General features: G+C 34.7%; 1 protein-coding gene across 3 annotated transcripts; it reads right to left on the minus strand.

Moving 5' to 3' along the window:
• Positions 1-1,039: 1,039 nt before the first annotated feature.
• On the minus strand, positions 1,040-14,211 carry LOC123867209 (protein yellow-like). 3 transcript variants are annotated; one of them, XM_045909140.1, is made up of 8 exons: positions 14,159-14,211; positions 5,950-6,392; positions 5,595-5,716; positions 4,583-4,809; positions 4,098-4,212; positions 3,471-3,551; positions 2,489-2,599; positions 1,040-1,906 (listed from the first exon to the last, which is right to left on the minus strand). In XM_045909140.1, the coding sequence occupies exons 2-8, from the start codon at positions 6,383-6,385 to the stop codon at positions 1,766-1,768; spliced, it is 1,233 nt and encodes a 410-aa protein (XP_045765096.1). In that variant the 5' UTR covers positions 6,386-6,392; positions 14,159-14,211; the 3' UTR covers positions 1,040-1,765. The 3 variants fall into 3 exon arrangements, with proteins under 3 accessions (XP_045765096.1, XP_045765092.1, XP_045765095.1); XM_045909136.1 differs by lacking the exon at positions 14,159-14,211 and adding an exon at positions 13,962-14,068; XM_045909139.1 differs by lacking the exon at positions 14,159-14,211 and adding an exon at positions 13,937-14,030.
• Positions 14,212-19,128: the final 4,917 nt, after the last annotated feature.

Genomic DNA, 19,128 nt, shown 5'->3' on the forward strand with positions numbered 1-19,128 from the left:
TGGCAGATGCGCGTTGGGTTGACGACGATGATTACGAAATAGTCACGGTCAAAAGTTTTAAGACTTACATACCTAACTACATAATTTTCATGTAGGTAATGCATGGAAATTGTAATACTTACCTAGTTGAATCTATACTAATAAATAAAATTGGAGTGTCTGTCTGTAATTTCGAAATAACTACCTCATATTAAGCTCATATGGTTATTTGAACGATACCAACACTGAATCACACGTTTTTAAAATTTTTGTCTGTCTGTCTGTCTGTCTGTCTGTCTGTCTGTCTGTCTGTCTGTTTGAAAAGGCTAACTTTGGAACGGCTGAACCGATTTTGATGGGATTTTCACAGACAAGTAGAGGATTGACCAGGGTGTAACATAGGCTACTTTTTTAACCGACTTTCAAAAAGGGAGTTGTGTTTTTCTACCTATGTACACCGAAATCTCCGAGATTTCTGAACCGATTTGCGTCATTTCTTTTTTAATCGATAGAGGAACTTTGCGACATTGTTTCATAAAAAATTTGGAGACCAACTCCTCAATCCTGATGCTGCAGGGGATCTGACCAATCCACGCGGGCGAAGCTGCGGGCATCAGCTAGTTGTAAATAAAGACTTCATCATATTTTTTTACTCATGTTTATTTCAACTTTAGTACGTAAAATTAGACAAAAGTAAATACTTAGGTAGGTAACTAGGTACATAGTTTCACTGAGCTATTATCTAAAATTAACTGTCATGGTTAGGTATTTGTACAAACAATAAGGAAATTAGTAAGATCTAAGTTCATAAATATGATAGTGCTAAAGTAGCTCAAAGTATAATATAATCAAAATTCATCATACTAAAATTAATGTCAACACCAATTATATAAAGATAAACATTTTTAGCCAACTTTTTCATGAGCTTGGGTGATTTGGCTATGTGCAAGAGCAAACACTGTGTAATATCTAAATGTCTAATAATAAGTAATATTATAATATATATAAATACAATAACAAACAGTAAATAATCGGTCAAGTGCGAGTCGGACTCGCACACGAATTACATATTATTATTTGTTGTTAAAAATGCTATAGAAACACAAAGAAAAGAGCGAAAATTTCAACTCTGTGGTTCACGAGATACAGCCCGCTGACATACAGACGGCTGAACGAGTGAAGATAAGATCCCGTTGGCATCCTTCGGGTATAGAACCCAAAAGTATCTTTAAAAAATAGGGAAATAAGTAAAGAAATTCGTGAATGAAGGTATACTTGAATCTCAATGTATTGAGAGAACCCTTTAGTAGGACAAACGATCTTATCTCTCATACATTACTACTGGAAACAGCACAAGACCGTGTTCTCATGTTCTGTAAATTCAGTAAAAGAGAACTTATGTCCAGCTGTGGACGTCTGTCTATACTCTATTAATATGACGTTGACGATCACGAATAAAAGTATAAAGGGATCGCCTGCTATGCAACATCACTACTACATATTCTACTAGATAATACTACTAAATAGATTTGTCATACAGTTTACATTAGAGATGTCAACGAAATTCTACAGTATCACATAGTTAGCAACAGTTACAATGGCAATATGGTATGGTCATGTAATGGTAATTATAAATCTACATATATGACCTAAAAGCCATTCTGATGAACATTTTAAATACAATCTTTGATCACATCACTTTTCTACATAGAGGACAGCACTTGGTGTGTATATTGTAGTCTCTCATATTTTGTACATTTACTAGTAAATTAACTTAAGTAGTTATTTATTCACAAACGCTTCCAGCGATGGCATCGGTTGTTTTGATGGTGAATATCCTGTAATTAATTTCGTTGGGGTCTAGAGATTTGTAGAGAAAACGAGGAAGCTTGTCACTGAGAAACCATAAACTTCCTTCGTCGTCAACCTGTAAAAAGAAAGAAAAAAAACTATTTTATTTTTGTTATTATGTCCTTAAGTTATCTAGGTATATGTGTAGTTCATTGCCTTGCGTGGCTAATTCTCTTGCAAACAATTTCTAAACTATATTGACCGCTCTAGCTATTCCTTTTCTAATACTCCTCTCTGCGGAAAATGATAGCACTAGATTTTATTAAGTTTAGTTTAACATATATAACAAGTTTATTTTTTTCAACATTACTGGCCACATTGACATAACAAATTGTTTAACTCATTGTATTGTTGTTTATTGTGTGTGATTGTCTAATAAAATAACAATTTGAAAACCGTAACACAAATTACAATTGCAATGCTTGCGAGTTTCTTGCTGTTCTTCTCGGTAGAAACGGCATTCCGAACCAGTCACCACAGAATTCAGAGTATGTAATTGAATTCTGATATCGTTGCCGTCTCAAGTCTGAACTAATTTAGGTCAACTTCTAAACGCATTTCTATTAACCACACCATGTGCTGTGCTTCCCTTTGAGGTTAGGGCATTTTCATGTCTTCATCGTCACTCACCTAATGGTATAAAAAAGAGTTAATTTACCTTCAAGTCGTTCAAGAATTCATACAAAGTAGGGTCGCTGAAGAGTAGTGGATTGTTCTCTGGAGTGTAAGGCTTATTTGAGTTCCAGCAGCCAATGCCATCGCGGTTGACCTGTAACAATACAACATTTTTACTGTTAAATGTATCAAGACTGGATGCCAAATAGCACGTAGGTACAGCAAGAGCTAAATTAAATGAAAGTAGTTCTTTCATTTTTGAAATGGTGACATAACTTCTTTGAAACACACATAGGCACACATGGCTAACATTATATGGCACACATATAGACACACATAGCTGCACCATAGAGATAGCATGCCCATATGCACACTGTAGTTTTCTAACTCCTAGGCTTTATATAAAACGATATGAACTTGCTAAACGATAAGGCATCAGGTGAAGATATCTAAGAGAAGGACACCCTTGACGAACTCAATGGTACTTAAAAATCTACTGTGTTCTCACCTTACACATAAACAAACATTAACATTAATAACACAAACGAAGTAAAAAAAATCTTGATATTTTCAAAAATAAAGTAAATAAGTAAGTTTGCCTCATTCATAGAGATACTTTAAAATAATAATGTCAACCATGTGTCCAACCGTGTTCTTAACAATGCCCGTCGCCTGGCAGCTTAATGCAGATTTTATTAATTGATGCAAGATTTTCCTGTTGTTATGGACTTCCCAAAGCTATAAAAAATGGTTAATGACATACCTGCTTAGCGCTTTTTGTCATTTTTGCGTGATGTTTTTTATGATATATATTTACTAGTACCATTTTTCGATATAATAATTTTAATTAGCTTGTAATTAATTAATTTTTATTAATATTTGTTGTATTTGGCAAATTAGTTGTACTTTCAACAAACCCTCAAATGACGATCAGAATCCAAAAACAGCGACAGACCAAGCAATACAAAGGAAGATAACCTCAGAAATAATTATAATAAAAGAATAATGGACGATAAAATAGGTACCTGTGTGTAGAACAGCACACTGGTATTAGTGTCGTAGTAGCTGGCTGAGGACTGAGTCCTTTCTCCTCGATCACCCAAAAGCTGAAAAATAATATATTCTATGCTTAAAAACCTGGAAAAATCTCTTCTATGTTTTTCATACATCATTAGAAATCTATATTAATTGGAGATCTATCGATTTCCTTTTCTGTTTCAATGTTTTCAAGTTTAAGGTGAGGAATCGTACATGCTTCATCCTTTATTAATTTACTATACCATGCATTAAAAGTGCATTAAAATTATTATAAATGCGAAAGTGTGTCTGTTTGTCTTTTAACTTTTCACGGCTCAAACGCTGAACCGATGATATTGACAACATTTGGCATCTATTCTAGAGACGGTAGGTATGTAATATTTCGTTAATTTAAAAAAAAATCAAAAGTATGTACTTATACAAATATTGTTGTATACACACATGACATTTATCGTAATTTCGTAAAACACTTTAAAAAATACTTTATTTACATATCAGCTGATTTTATTTGCTTTGATAGATGCTAATAAAATAACTGTTTCGTTATATTTACTTATGCAATTTGCAAAGTTCAAGCGGCAACGGTACTTTATAGACAACTTTGGTATTCAAACCTTGAAATCGTTGAACGCCTCGTTTTTATCGATGTGTGTATAGTTTCGCAGTAGCTCAGTGGATACGCAGAATTCCTTCGTACTGGAGAACGCATGGAAGAACATGGTGCGGAATCTGTAACCAAAAGTTTGACAAGTATAGAATAACGCTTAAAACAGCAAAAAAATTAAAACCTATTTGCTTCTAATTGTAAAAGTAAGTCATGTTTTAAACTTGAGCCTTCGTAAAGTACTTAGGTAAATTGTAAATTCTTACTTAATAGCTCAAGTTCGCCAAGACCATCTAAAATTAATTATAATGCTTTGCAAGTCATTATAACTACCAAAGTTAAGTTAATCACGTTTTTGCAGATAGCACACCTTGTATAAGCTTTTTTACGTGTTGTAACTTTGTAAGTAGAGCGTATCAAATAGGAAAAGATAGGTGCATGGTCAAAAAGCATTGAACACAGTAATCAAGGTCCAAAGATACGTGATCCACTTACCCGTTCTCTCGAGGCTCCGACAGAGCTAAGGCAAACACACCATCAGTCCAGTGGAACTCAACTCCACCTACGTTGTAACTACCAGCTAGTGGTTCGAAGTGGAAGTAGTGGTGGCTCACGCGCCAGGAGTCGTCTTGCTTTAGGCTGTATACCACGACACCATAAGCTCCCAAGTCGGGTATATAAGCAAATGCATCATCACACGTGTCTTTGTCTACGTCGACAACCTGGAAAAAAGATCTTTCTTAAGATGGAACATCATCATTATTTAGTTTACAATAAGCAATTTTAACGATTCGTATTTATCTATAACAGTAACAGTTATATCTGAATGTACCTACTTATATATTCACAGTACCTATGCTATAGTAACGGTCAAAGTGAAATATAGAAAACAAAATATTGTAAAACTGAGGGGAAAATTTCTTGACTCTTATCCATAAATTTTCGAAATGCGGTAGTGGATATGAAAGTATCATACCACAATAATTGTAGCGAAACCGCAATTTATATGACATTGTCTCAGCCAATTAACTATTTAATAAATCATCCACATTTCACGAAAAAACTAGAAGCATGATTCACATTCACTATAGTTTGTGTTGGGTTGTTTCTTGCCTCACAGAAAAAATGGAAAGCATTTCTCGTCTATGGTGCATGAGTTGTATATAGCAAGAGTTTTCCATGTGAATGTAAAGCAAAGTTAATATCATTCGTGTCACCAACTTAAGTGAATACTGATTAACTAATGCAATCGTTTGTTACTGCGTGTTGAAACCAGTATCACAAAACACTGACAGTAAATAAGTATTAATATAATAAAACATGTTAGCTAATGTTATCATACCCAACACTTATGTCTGCTATAGTGCACAGATATTCTGTGAGAACAAAGTGTTACAATATACTAACTACTAACAAAAGATAAATAAATAATTAAAAACGATAAAGTTCAAGTAGGTACATTTAGACCGTAAAGAAAATTGTATTTATATGAATTGTCAAATCTTACCACATTAGCGAAGAAAGAATCCTCTTTCATATCAGTCACTTTGAAGTAGTAACGGTGGATCAACTGATCAGTATTTAAGTCGAATATAACTAAAGATGGTCCAGCAACTTGATTAGGCGATCCTGTAATTAAAAAAGTAGAAGATTTTTGCAAGTTGCAAAGGAAATTGACTTGTTGCCAATTGATAGCTTTCTTTAAGGTGCTCTTTGTATACAAAGTGAAACTTTCTCCAAGGAACGATGTGTCATTATACTTTTCCTTAAACAAGGATTTCCCTAAACGTTGGAAGATGTACAGAGCAGATACGTACGTGCACGATAAGGATTTGTTAAAGAAGCTACATTGCATAATTTACCTAGAATATCAGCCAATCCCGAATCCATAACCCACAGTCTGTCACAAGGATCCACATACACTCTAAAAACTGATATAATAGAGCTGTTTGACGGTTTTTCTTTCGCAGAATCAGCAACAAGATTGTCCATTAAAGATGGGTATGGTTTCAATAACTGGTCTTGTGGTCCATCAATATCGACGTAATTTAGTGAAGAAGCGACGCCATTCTTCCATCTGGGGACGGTTACAAACACTTTGTTCTTCCATCTCGCTAAGCCTAGAGGGAGATTGTTAGCAGGGACAAAGAGTTTATCTTTTATGGCAGTCTCTCTTTGTTCTGGGGAATCCCAAACAAAATCTATTTCTTTCCATGCAAACCGTAGTTGTGGTTGTGGATTTGCCGCTCTGCAGCTTATTACTGCTGTCAGTGCAATAATTAAGCTTATTACCCTCATTTTTGGCCTGTAACAATGAAGTGCGAAAATAACATAACATGCACGTCATAAATATTTTTTGTTATAATTACAAGATAATAATAAACCTAATTTTCACGCTATTATGAAATTTCCATGCCATGAGTGCAGGTTAATAGAGAAGTGACAATAGTCTGTTAGTTACATGTCGTCAACTAATGTTGTTCATCCGGTATAAAAAAGCAATTCAAGCTGTTAAAATTTTGAATTTGAGATAATTACAATAATAGCAGTAAACGGCTGGTAACAAAAATAAATTTGACGTAGCTAAGCCACACAGTCAACAATTTTCGAAGTGCTCTCTCATGGTAATTTGATGATGACGCGGACGATATAAAAGTGACATCATTCATTTCCCCGTGTGGGTTTTTGTCAGCAGACATGATATCTGTTTTAAATGAACCTATAGGTAGGTAACCTAAATTAAAGATTGTACCAGCGGACAGATATATTTGAATTTTTTCAACTAACAGAAAATAGTGATTATTTTTGACTTTGTTAAAAAACGAATGGTTAAAATACAATTGTTGTGGCTCGTGATATATTTATTACGGTTTTGGATTTTTGCTGAGGTCTAATAAAGGTCTCGTAATCACTCAAGTCTACAAATCGGTTGGTTTAGCAAATTATGTACCTAGTAATGACAGTATCGACTCGAGCGCTCCAGTCTGCGAGTAATAATTATTCGCTCACGTTTTTGCAGATGGTCTTATTATTGGGAAACGCTTGGTGCATCGAGAAGCCTTCCTTATCTCTTAGATCTGCCTTGTTATGTCTGCAGGTACTATGAGAACTGTGACGATGGAGGTTGCACAACTACGTATTGAACGAGATGTAACAAAGGCTTAACGATATACCTAAATAGAATTAATTAATACAGTTTATAGCATTGTTACGGTTAACTGGCCATTAGCTGATTTCTACTACTTGCTATAATGGAGAAAGACAGTAGGTACATAGGTGGGGACATTGCGATACTTGAGGGTTTTTTTTCTAAAAAAGTATGAATCACAGTAGTTATAAAGGCGAAAGTTTGTCTGTGTATGTGCAAAAACCACTGGACGGATTTGGCTGAACTTCAAGGAATCTTTTCGCAAGAAAGCCAAACTTTCATAGTTCGAAATAGGTAGGTAGAATATTTAGTTCCTGACCACGAGGATACGGCAGTTTTAATTCCGCTTATTGCCGCGGGCTTAAACTGGTTATACAATTCATCAGGTTCAACTCGGTCACATATTATTATGAGGGAAGGGAATGTTAATAAGTAATTACTTTTTGCCTTGGCTTTTTCAAGGTCTTAGGTAGATAGATATTTTATTAATAGAACACAACTAATCTATGTTTCTCTGTATTATGCACAATTATAAAACTGAAGCGTAGGCAATAGGCATGCTTGTACAATCTGATTCAATAGAGGCAATTAAGTGTCATGGTTAGTTTATAGGTACACATTGTAATTTCTGCCAATCCGCACTTGACCAGACTAAGGTGTGGTAGACTATGGCCAAAACTCTTCTCATTCTGAGAGGAACCCGTGCTCTGTAGTGAGCCGGCGATGGGTTGACCGTGAAGAAGTAAGTAAACATCTAAACATCCAAACTGTCACATCAGCTAGAATATTATATTAGGATTATACAATATACATACAAATAATATTGTGCAATTCAACACCAGTTGCTAAACAGCATTGTGAATGCCATTGTATGTTGACGTTTAACGGGAAACGCCGTTGAACATCGCGTTGTTGGCCGTTAATGTGGTCGGGACAGTACGGAGTGAATAGAAAAATTGAAAATTTTGGTTTAGATTGCGTTTTATTAAAGTAAATGTTATAAAGTCCAATAAATCAACGTAGAGTCACGGCTTGGACATTGCATTCAGTAGATTCATGTTCAATATAACCTTGTTCTGGACCAGTGTCAGTCATATACCTACATTTTCATTGAATTTATTGCAAATATAGAGCAGGTCATGTTGACAATCGTGTCTATAGAAATCTATTACTTCTGTAAATTATATAGTAAGTACCTACTACGCACAGAAATCCTTTTGCCTTTTACAGTCAGTATGAAACAGTGGATACAATCCAAGAGTGCATATTTATGTACTTACCTACTCTTCTCTTTTTTAGGGTTCCGTACCTCAAAAGGAAAACGGAACCCTTATAGGATCACTTTGTGGTCGGTCTGTCTGTCCGTCCGTCCGTCCATCCGTCCGTCGTGTCTGTCAAGAAAACAATAGGGAAAACTAAACTATAGGGTACTTCCCGTTGACCTAGAATCATGGGCAAGTACGTAAGACTTATAGCACAAGTAAAGGAATAAATCCGAAAACCGTGAATATGCGGTTACATCATTTTAAAAAAATTAAAATATGTTTAAATCAAAGTAAGATAACTATACCTACCTAGTAGGATATGAAAGGGCACATACCTTTCTACCTGCACATTCTTAAACAGATATTATTTATTTTTATGCATAATAGTTTTTGATTTATCGTGCAAAATGTAGAAAAAAATACCCGAGTACGGGACCCTCGGTGCGCGAGTCCGTCTCGCACTTAGCCGGTTTTTTTCGATATAATCAGCACAAGGTACCCATCCCGACCCATATAATATAATTATAAATGTAAAAGTGTGTTTGTTTGTAGGTTTGTGCTTCAATCACGTCGCAATGGAGCAACGGATCGATGTGATTTTATGCATGGGTTTAGTTAAATACCTGGAGAGTGACATAGGCTACTTTTTATCCTGGAAAATCATACAGTTCCCATGGGATTTTTGAAAATCTAAATCCACGCGGACAAAGTCGTTGGCATCAGCTGGTATTTTATAATTTCAAGGTAGTTAGTTATCGTAAAATTAAGTATGTGGTCCGTTATCGTAAAATTAATACATTTTCCATGATTTGTTTCGCAGTAATAGGTACGTGATTGCGTTAAAGCGTAGTGACTTCCTGAATATTATGCCGGCTATTTTCGATTACTTTTTGTTTACACTCTTTTATAAATGACCTTTCTATACAATAGGCGAACTATATAAAAATAACTAATTTAAACTACGATTTAAAAATCTTAATCGGTAGATATTCAGGTTTATAACAAAAATAAAACATTATAAAAGATAAGGTTTTAACAGGGCTCTCTTACACTTACTCCATACAATCGTAGTTCCGATTTCATATGAATATTAAGCAATCAAAGTCCATGAAATTTTGCAGACATATTCTAGAAACTAATATCTATGCCTGTGGTGTTTTAGATTTTTCTTTTATTTTTAGAAATATGTAGTTTTAAAATTACAGGGGTTCAAAGATATGTATGTGAATTTTTAAGACAGCGTAACTTTGAAACCGAATATTTTAACGGAAATCTGGAAAATAACAAGCATAGATATTAGTTTCTAGAATATGTCTGCATTTCATGGACTTTGTTTGCTTAATATCCAAATGAAATTGGAACTACATTTGTATGGAGCGAGTGACGGAGAGACCGCTCTTAATTAGAGGCTCAAGAGCTTTTAAGAGACATTTAAACATGAGACTGACTGGCCCATTTCTAAACTTATATCTCTATTCATCTCATTAACAACTAGCTGATTCGAGTGACTTTGTCTGTTTGGATATAAGTTTAAAATCCCGTGGGAAGTCTTTGATTTTTCGGGATAGAACTCTCCAGGTCCATGCACTACATTTTGCAGAACTATTATAAGCATGCAAAAAAAATCACACCGAACCGTTGCTCCGTTGCGACAAACCAACAAATAAACACACTTACCCATTATATCGTATAGTAGTTACAGTATTATATCGTAGTTAATCGTCGTATCGTAGTTATAGTATTATATCGTATAATAGTTATCGTAGTTATCGTTTAGTATGATAACTAAAATCAGAGCTTTTTAGGGCTCCGTATTTACCGTACCTACCGTAATACAAAATACATACTTATTAGTTAGGTAGGTATACATATCATTATTGATGTGTAATTGTTTTTCAGGCACTATGTAAAAGTTCGTAATTTTTAACAATCAGTTTATTTTGTTTGTCATCATTTATTACATTTTGGACTAAAGTTTAAATGCTTGACAGATCATACATACTGTTTACAGTTACGTTAGAAACACATATCCCACCAAAAACATTTCATGTAAAATGTTGCCAAGACTCACAAGTTCATAATGCTTTCACTGTTAAAAAGTGATGAGATCTCTAGTAGAGCCAAGCCCCTAGCTGAGCTTAGAATTGCGCTGCCCATGGGACCTATCCCAAGTCCAAAGTATATAGCTCTTAAATGCTCTTGAGTATATCACATTTATAACAATAAAGAACAAATAACTCTACTTACAAGCTCTGATTTTACAAACCCTAAATCTTGGTTAAAAAAGGACGGCTTGGCCGTTTAATGTTCGTGGTACTTTTATCTGATATGACATTTAAGCCCGGAATAGCTTGTGCGACAATCATGAAGTATAATAAAAATTAGTAATTGTCGAACAAACTATTCCTTATGACCTTAATATAATATGTTATGCCATGTAATGCTTTCACGAACATTAAACGGCCAAGCCGTACTTTTTTAATCAAGATTTAGGGTTTGTAAAATCAGAGCTTGTAAGTAGAGTTATTTGTTCTTTATTGTTATAAATGTGATATACTCAAGAGCATTTAAGAGCTATATACTTTGGACTTGGGATAGGTCCCATGGGCAGCGCAATTCTAAGCTCAGCTAGGGGCTTGGCTCTACTAGAGATCTCATCACTTTTTAACAGTGAAAGCATTATGAACTTGTGAGTCTTGGCAACATTTTACATGAAATGTTTTTGGTGGGATTTCATTTCTTTTTGGCAGGTGCCCTAGATTTTTTTTTTGGATCTATTTTTTGTAGGTACCTACATCATTTTCATGGCCCGCTCTCTATCGTTACCTCTTTTTTTAAAAGCTTTTATTCTTGCAATGTATGTAACTATGTTTGTTTGGGTGGAATCTTGCAACTCAATTTTAAAGCAGATATATCAAATTTCAGTCTTTTAGGACTTCAGGAAACACATTTTTTAAATTTACAGACTGGGAAAAGTTTATTTTCCTGTTGTTTTAATGAAATCCCTAGCCTACATACCAAATTTCAGTCTTCTAGGACTTAGGGAAGTATTTTAGAACTTTTGACTAGAGGGGTTTTGAATGGCAATAAATCTGAAACCATAACAGGTAGACAATTGATACTTGGCACGTTTGATAAGTCTGTCAAGGACATATTATCCTGAAAATATCAGCATTCTAGCGATAGACTTTACAAATAATTTGCTTCCCCCATACGTGGGAGTGGAGGGGGAAATTTTTAAATTTCTTAATTTTCCTGTAGTTTGTATGCAATTTCTAGTGTACACACCAAATTTCAGTCTTCTAGGACTTCGGGAAGTACCCTAGAATTACAGACTAGAAGTTTTGACTGTCAATAAATCTGAAACTATAAAAGCTAGACAATTGATACTCAATGCGTTTAATAAATCTGCCCAGGACATCTTATCCTGAAAATATTAGCTTTCTAGCGACAGATTTTACAGATTTGCTTCACCCGTAAGAGGCGTAGAGGGGGGGCATTTCCAATTTCTTAATTTTCCTGTAGTTTGTAGTCAATTTCTAGTCTACATACCAAATTTCAGTCTTCTAGGACTTCGGGAAGTACCTTAGAGGTTTTGAGTAGAGGTTTTGATGATCATCAGTGAGGGACGAAATCGGCGTATTTTAGGTATCAATAAATCTGTAACCATAAAAGCTAGATATTTGATATTTAGTATATTTAGTAAATTTGCTGAGGACACCTTATACTGAAAATTTCAGCTTTCTAGCGTCATCCAGACCGAAGTTATGACGGGTCGAAAATACGGCGAAACACTTCGAGAAAAAGGTACGTAGCGCCCCGGCCGCCGTTTGGCTCGTCTTGGCGGGGGCACTGCCGTGCCCCCTGATTACGTGTTACCACGGTAAATGATTATTTTATTGAAGTTGTGCTATGCCACTTTTTGCATTCTTAATGAACATAACCACCTATATGACAAAAAACAACTTCCGTGAATATTTTTACACGCACACACATACATACATTTAAATCAATATTGCACTTGGCCAAATAATCATGTGTTTGATGCATAGTTTTAACGTCCTTATATTATGACATTCTGATCTACGATACAAAACACAAATTAAATCATGTGTAAGTATGTATGTTTATATTCTAATAGTAATTTATTACTTCCCGCGACTTTGACCGCGCAGATTTAAGTTTTTAAAAATCCGATTCTGATTTTCCGGGATTAAAAAGTACCTAGCCTATATCTATGTCTCCGGCATGCAAGCTTTCTCTGACGGATGAACCGTGAAAAGGTAAGTGTACTGTAATGTGTAATGTACCTACCTAACAAACAGACAGACATACTTTTGCATAAATAAAAATTAGTATAGATGGGAATATTAAGTATGACATTAATTAAAAAAAGTTGTTGTAATAGGAAAATACCAAAGTAATTTACGTAGGTATACTGTCAAAGTTTTTTGTGAGTTATTTATTTAGACGATGTTCTATTTTACTGATCAAAAAATTCATACAACCAGATCATTGTGTTGTATCGTATTTTATTTTTATTTAGCTAATTTATTTTAAACATTTAATGTAGAACTTTGCTCTACTTTTTTTTATGTGGACGCTGTTTCTGAATATATAATTAGGTATCTAGGAACCTTGCATAAAACAATGTTGATTGAATTACATTTGCATTATGATGTGACTATGTGGTATAATAGGAATATTATGTAGTTTGAAATCCTCCCTCAACCTTATTGAAAAAAAAAGTAACAAAAGGAGTCACAAAGTAGTGTTTTATAGATCAAATGGGATATTAGAAGAAGCTTCATTTAGCATTTTAAAATAGATTTTTAATTTAAGTAGATTATTTTTGAGTTTAAAAATCTAATTTTTCTTATTTCCTAAGTTTGAAAAGCAAAAAATCTGAAATAATTAGAGTTGATAGAATTTTTTGTAATCAAACAGAAAAAAACGAAGTCTCTATCAGTTTTTGAAAATCAGCAAATACTTTTGCAAACTAACTAACCTAGTTTTGCGGTTACAAACAAATAAAGGGGATTTATTTTTAAGACAGTAGATTATTTTAATTTAGCCTTCAGGATATAAGCTATCTCCATTCCAAGTTTCAGCCAAATAGTTCAGTCATTGCGGCGTGAAGGAGTAACAAACGTCCAAACATCCATCCACACTTTCACATATTTTATAATATCACTAGCTGATGCCCGCGACTTGCCCGGTGCTAAAAACCGTGGGAACTCTTTGATTTTCCGGGGTAAAAAGTAGCCTATGTCACTCTCCAGGTCTTTAACTATATCCTTGCAAAAAAATCACGCCGATCTGTTGCTCCGTTGCGGCGTGATTGGAGGACAAACCAACACACTTTCGCATTCATAAAATGGGTAGTTATTAGGATAATATGAACTTGAAAGATAGTGCAAAAAATAAACGACTTACATGTAAAAAAAAAAAATTAACTTACATGTGAAAATAGGTTTACCGCGTAAGGTCAGTGGCGACCGGTTCAGCGGGGCCGCGTGCACAGACTAAACAGTTCGAGGCCTTCGCAAGCTTTTTATTTACTTGCTCTTAAACTACAAAATGTTCCTACGTTCCTAGGAATTTTATTAATAAACATATTTCTGAAATACTAGGTATTTCATAAATGTCTTTACTTACCTAATTTATAATTATATCATGCACTTATTGGCTGAAGTAATAGCAGATGAGACGTAAGATTTTTTAATGAGGTTTTATCGCGATTAACTACGCGAAAAGTACGCTGAATGAGTCACTTACTTTTTACCCCCGACCCAAAAAGAGTTATAAGTTCAGTCGTGTGTATCTGTGTATCTGTCTGTGGCACCGAAGCGCCTAAACTGATGAACCGATTTGAATTTAGTTTTGATTTGAAGATCTTGAATAATAGGTACCTAAAACTTTTTCTTATGTGTACCTACCTATGTATGTATATAAATTTTAATTGATGAACATGAATAGTCAAGATTTTTATAATTTGGTCTATTCAAATTGGCACACACACAGCTAATATTAAGTTCTCACCGCAAACTTCTTAGAACAATAAATTAATTATTATACTAGGTAGATAAAAAATCTAAATGTTATACGTACCTATGTATTATTATGTGCCCAAACCACCCCAAACAGAGCTTTTGAATCCGTTCAAAACCGTTCCGTTTTTGTTCAATCCGTTTTCACACTGCGTTCCTTATTTTGCGATCACACAGATTATTAATTTTTCAAAATCAATTAAGTAAGTATTTATATTTTTTCCCTGTAAATAGTCCTCGTTTCCTAATATGTCCCTATTATTGAGTCGATATAAAACATTAATTTCTCCCGAGGCATGCAGGTTTCCTCACGAGGTTTGCCTTCACTGTGCCTTCACTGAAGAGCGCGTGATGAATGGTAATTATCAGTTTACCACATTTATTTTATAGTAAACGACGAATCGAAGTTAGAACCCCTTACCTCTTAGGCAGTAAGTAGTTCCATAGCCAGAGAATCGAAAGGATATAATATAATGTTTATAATTACTTACCAGACATATTTTGATCAGTGTTAGCACTATCAAATAATCTATCTGTCTTATCTTATAACTAGCTGATGCCCGCAGCTTCGCCCGCGAGGATTGGTCAGATCCCTTGCAGCATCAGGATTGAGGAGTTGGACTCCAAATTTTTTATGAAACAATGTCGCAAAGTTCCTCTATCGATTAAAGAAGAAATGACGCAAATCGGTTCAGAAATCTCGGAGATTTCGGTGTACATAGGTAGAAAAACACAACTCCCTTTTTGAAAGTCGGATAAAAAAGTAGCCTATGTTACTCCCTGGTCAATTCTCTACTTGTCTGTGAAAATCCCGTCAAAATCGGTTCAGCCGTTCCCAAGATTAGCCTTTTCAAACAGACAGACAGACAGACAGACAGACAGACAGACAAAAATTTTAAAAACGTGTGATTCAGTTATAGTATCGTTCAAATAACCATATGACCTTAATATGCGGTAGTTATTTCGAAATTACAGACAGACACTCCAATTTTATTTATTAGTACCTATAGATAAATCTGGAACTGGACGGTTTCTGTATACTTGAGAACATTATATATTTTTAAGAATTTTAATTGGAATCAAATCTTCTTCAGTCTGACAATTTTTTCACAAAGTTCTACTGTCAAGTAGGTTCTATATAAAAATGAAGATCTGACGAATAGTTTCAGAGATGGTGGAACTCCTCAACGGCAAATCAATGGCGATCAATGGCTTGATAAAAAGTAGACTTTTATCCATAGGAACTTCCGGCGTCAGTTTTCCCTTCCACCTATAATATGGGTACCTTCAAGTCAAGAGTGAATAAGCGATTTCTAGGCAAGCGCGCTCCATCTTAGGCTGCATCATCACTTGCTAGCAGGTCTGATTGCAGCCAAGCGCTAGTCTATATAATTTAAAAAAAAAACATAAGTATTATAAGTTATAATACATACATTTTCATTCCTTCATTTTCGGTTAAAAAAAATTGGTACGTTAACTCTGTGCAATTCATATACGGGTATCATTACCATTCAAAACATTTTACGAGAAAAGGCAAATTATAAGTAAGTACCTATAATTGTGCACTGAATATTTCACTGAATATGAATTCAAGGAAATATTCCTATTTTATCTAATATTCGCCTATCCGGGCGAAGCCGGGGCGGGTTCACTATCTAGTCAGGAAAAATTGTAGTGACGCAGACGGACGTCACGAAATTATTTCTTGTTTTACTTTTTATCAAAATGTATAAAAATATATAACAAACTCGACGCAAGCTCGACTTTAAAAAAAATCTCTTTCGTTGATTGTGTGACAACTCATTTTATTTAATTTCCGACTTTTTTATTAGTTATAAGAATAAATAATATTAATACTTATTGTTATTTAATTAAGAGACATGTGACAATAGAAATTAATTCACTTGCCTATTTTGGTCTCATCAGGATTATTTCTGATGAGTATTAAATATTTGCATGCTTATGAAGTAGAATATGAAGGTCGCTACTTAGTTATAATTTTGAACTCAACAACTGATATTCAGCAAGTAAATAAAATTTCATTTCATCCTAGGTTACTTTTCCGCGCTTAGCCGTCCGCTGTAGGTACCTACGTTCTGGTTTTACTATGGCATCTTAAAATACTCAGAAATCACAATTAAAGTAAACCCAGTTTTTGTTGATCTCTCAAAATAATAGATAAATAAAAAAATCGGTCAAGTACGAATCGGACGCGCACACGATAGGGTTCCGACTTTCGTACCAATAGTACAAGTAATCACTTTTTTCATGGCGACCATTTTCATTAATTTGTTGTTATAGCGATAATAGAAATACACATTTGTGAACATTTAAACTCTACCTATTACCGTTCACAAGATACAGTCGCTGACAGACATGTAACAGATGGACGGACGGACAGACAGCGGAGTCTTAGTAATAGGGTCCCGTTGGCACTCTTCGAGTACGGAACCCTAAAAAAGGCATCAGTGAGTAGGCTGTCGGATTAACAACATTTTGAAGTCAGATAGAAATTCTATTTACTTACTGGCCGTATAGGTATAGTTATGTAGAATTACTATGTCAAGTTTAACAGGGCTCTCTCCGTCACTCGCTTCATACAATCGTAGTTCCAATTTCATTTGAATATTAAGCAACCAAAGTCCATGAAATTTTGCAGACATATTCTAGAAACTAATATCTGTGTCTGTGGTGTTTTAGATTTTTCTAAAAAATGTAGTTTTAAAATTACAGGGGCTCAAAGATTTGTATGAAATTTTTTAAGACCGCGTAACTTTGAAACCGAATATTTTAACAGAAATCTGGAAAACCACAGACACAGATATTAGTTTCTAGAATATGTCTGCAAAATTTCATGGACTTTGGTTGCTTAATATTCAAATGAAATTGGAACTACGATTGTATGAAACGAGTGACGGAGAGAGCCCTCTTAAAGCCGATTGCGCGATCACTGTTGTGAATTCGATTCGGATAATTCAAGGCTCATCACTGATCCACGTATCCGTTGTCCGTTGTCCATTTTACGATCAATAGGAATACGTCAGCTAATATGTAGTTAGCTAGGCAAAAAGTTAATAGTTAGGTAGGTACCGATATGGATTTTTTTAATTTCAAGAGAACTCGTTTAAGGCTTCTTTAACTAAACATTGAGTTGACTTATAATAAGTGTCTTTATTCTTTACCTACTTATCTACTCAGGATGCGAAGTTTTTGATTTGAAAATCTATTTTTAGGGTTCCGTAGCTCAAAAGGAAAAACGGAACCCTTATAGGAATACTTTGTTTTCAGTCTCTCTGTTTTCCGTCCGTCCGTCTGTCGTGTCTGCCAAGAAAACCTATCGGGTATTCCCCGTTGACCTAGAATCACGAAAGGTAGGTAGGTGGGTCTTATAGCACAAGTAAAGGAATAAATCCGAAAACAGAGAATTTGTGGTTCCATCACAAAAAAAAAATTGGAATGTGTTCTCGAAAAAAATTATTTACTAAATCACATATTTTAGATGGCGCTGTTGTCATTAACTTGCCCATAAAAATATTAAAATATCTTATACGATGGTACGGAACCCTTCGTACGCGAGTCCGACTCGCACTTGACCAGTTTTTTAACATTATCGCACTACCCGCGCTATCCCGTGTAGAGTTAGCGCGGGGGCTACGGGGCGTCTCCACCCCGATTGCCATCTTGACCTGTCGCGTGCTATACATACAATAGTAAAAATATAAACAAGTTGTTTGCATAGCTACTATACAACCTTCTAGCAAGTAGATAGATCCGTAGTTTAAGAAGATATTTGTGTCAGAAAACCCGCTTTTCCATATACGATTTTACGCTAAGCTAATGTTATTTAATTTCAGTAGTAGGTAGATAAGTAGGTAGCAAGTAGCAACTTTAATTCATAATAAAGTGCCAATAGAGTCGATTAGTAGACTCCTCTTATAGAACATCACAAACACAGCCTAGGTATCGAAATAAAAATAATTTATGGAAATGTTTTCATGCTCCAAATAAATCCCGTGAAAAGTAGGTACAGAAAGAAGATAATAATAATTATTAGGATTGGTTGCGTAGATACCTAGATCATTGACCATTTCAACGATTTGCGAGTCCAAAAAAAACCGGCCAAGTGCGAATTAGATTCGAGCTCCGAGGGTTCCGTACTCGGGTGTTTTTTCCGACATTTTGCAACATAAATCAAAAACCATTATGCCTAAAAATAAATAAAAACCTGTTTTAGAATGTAAATGTTAAGCTCTTTCATATTATGATAAACCCGTTTGGTTTAGTGATTTTACTTTGAAAATTGAAACACTTTTAGATTATTTTTTTGTGATGTAACCACAAATTCACGGTTTTGTGATTTTTCTTTTTTTTATGCTATAAGATCTATCTACCCGCCAAATTTCATGATTTTAGGTCAACGGGAAGTACCGTATAGGTTTTCTTGACTGACTCGACAGACGGACAGACAGACAGACAAACAGACAAACAACAAAATGATCCTATAAGGGTTCCGTTTTTCTTTTGAGGTGCGGAACTCTGAGATTTGAAATATCTGTTTAACCTATCTGTTTATTTTTT

Source organism: Maniola jurtina, chromosome 7 (assembly GCF_905333055.1).
Source record: "Maniola jurtina chromosome 7, ilManJurt1.1, whole genome shotgun sequence".
Lineage (NCBI taxonomy): Eukaryota > Metazoa > Arthropoda > Insecta > Lepidoptera > Nymphalidae > Maniola > Maniola jurtina.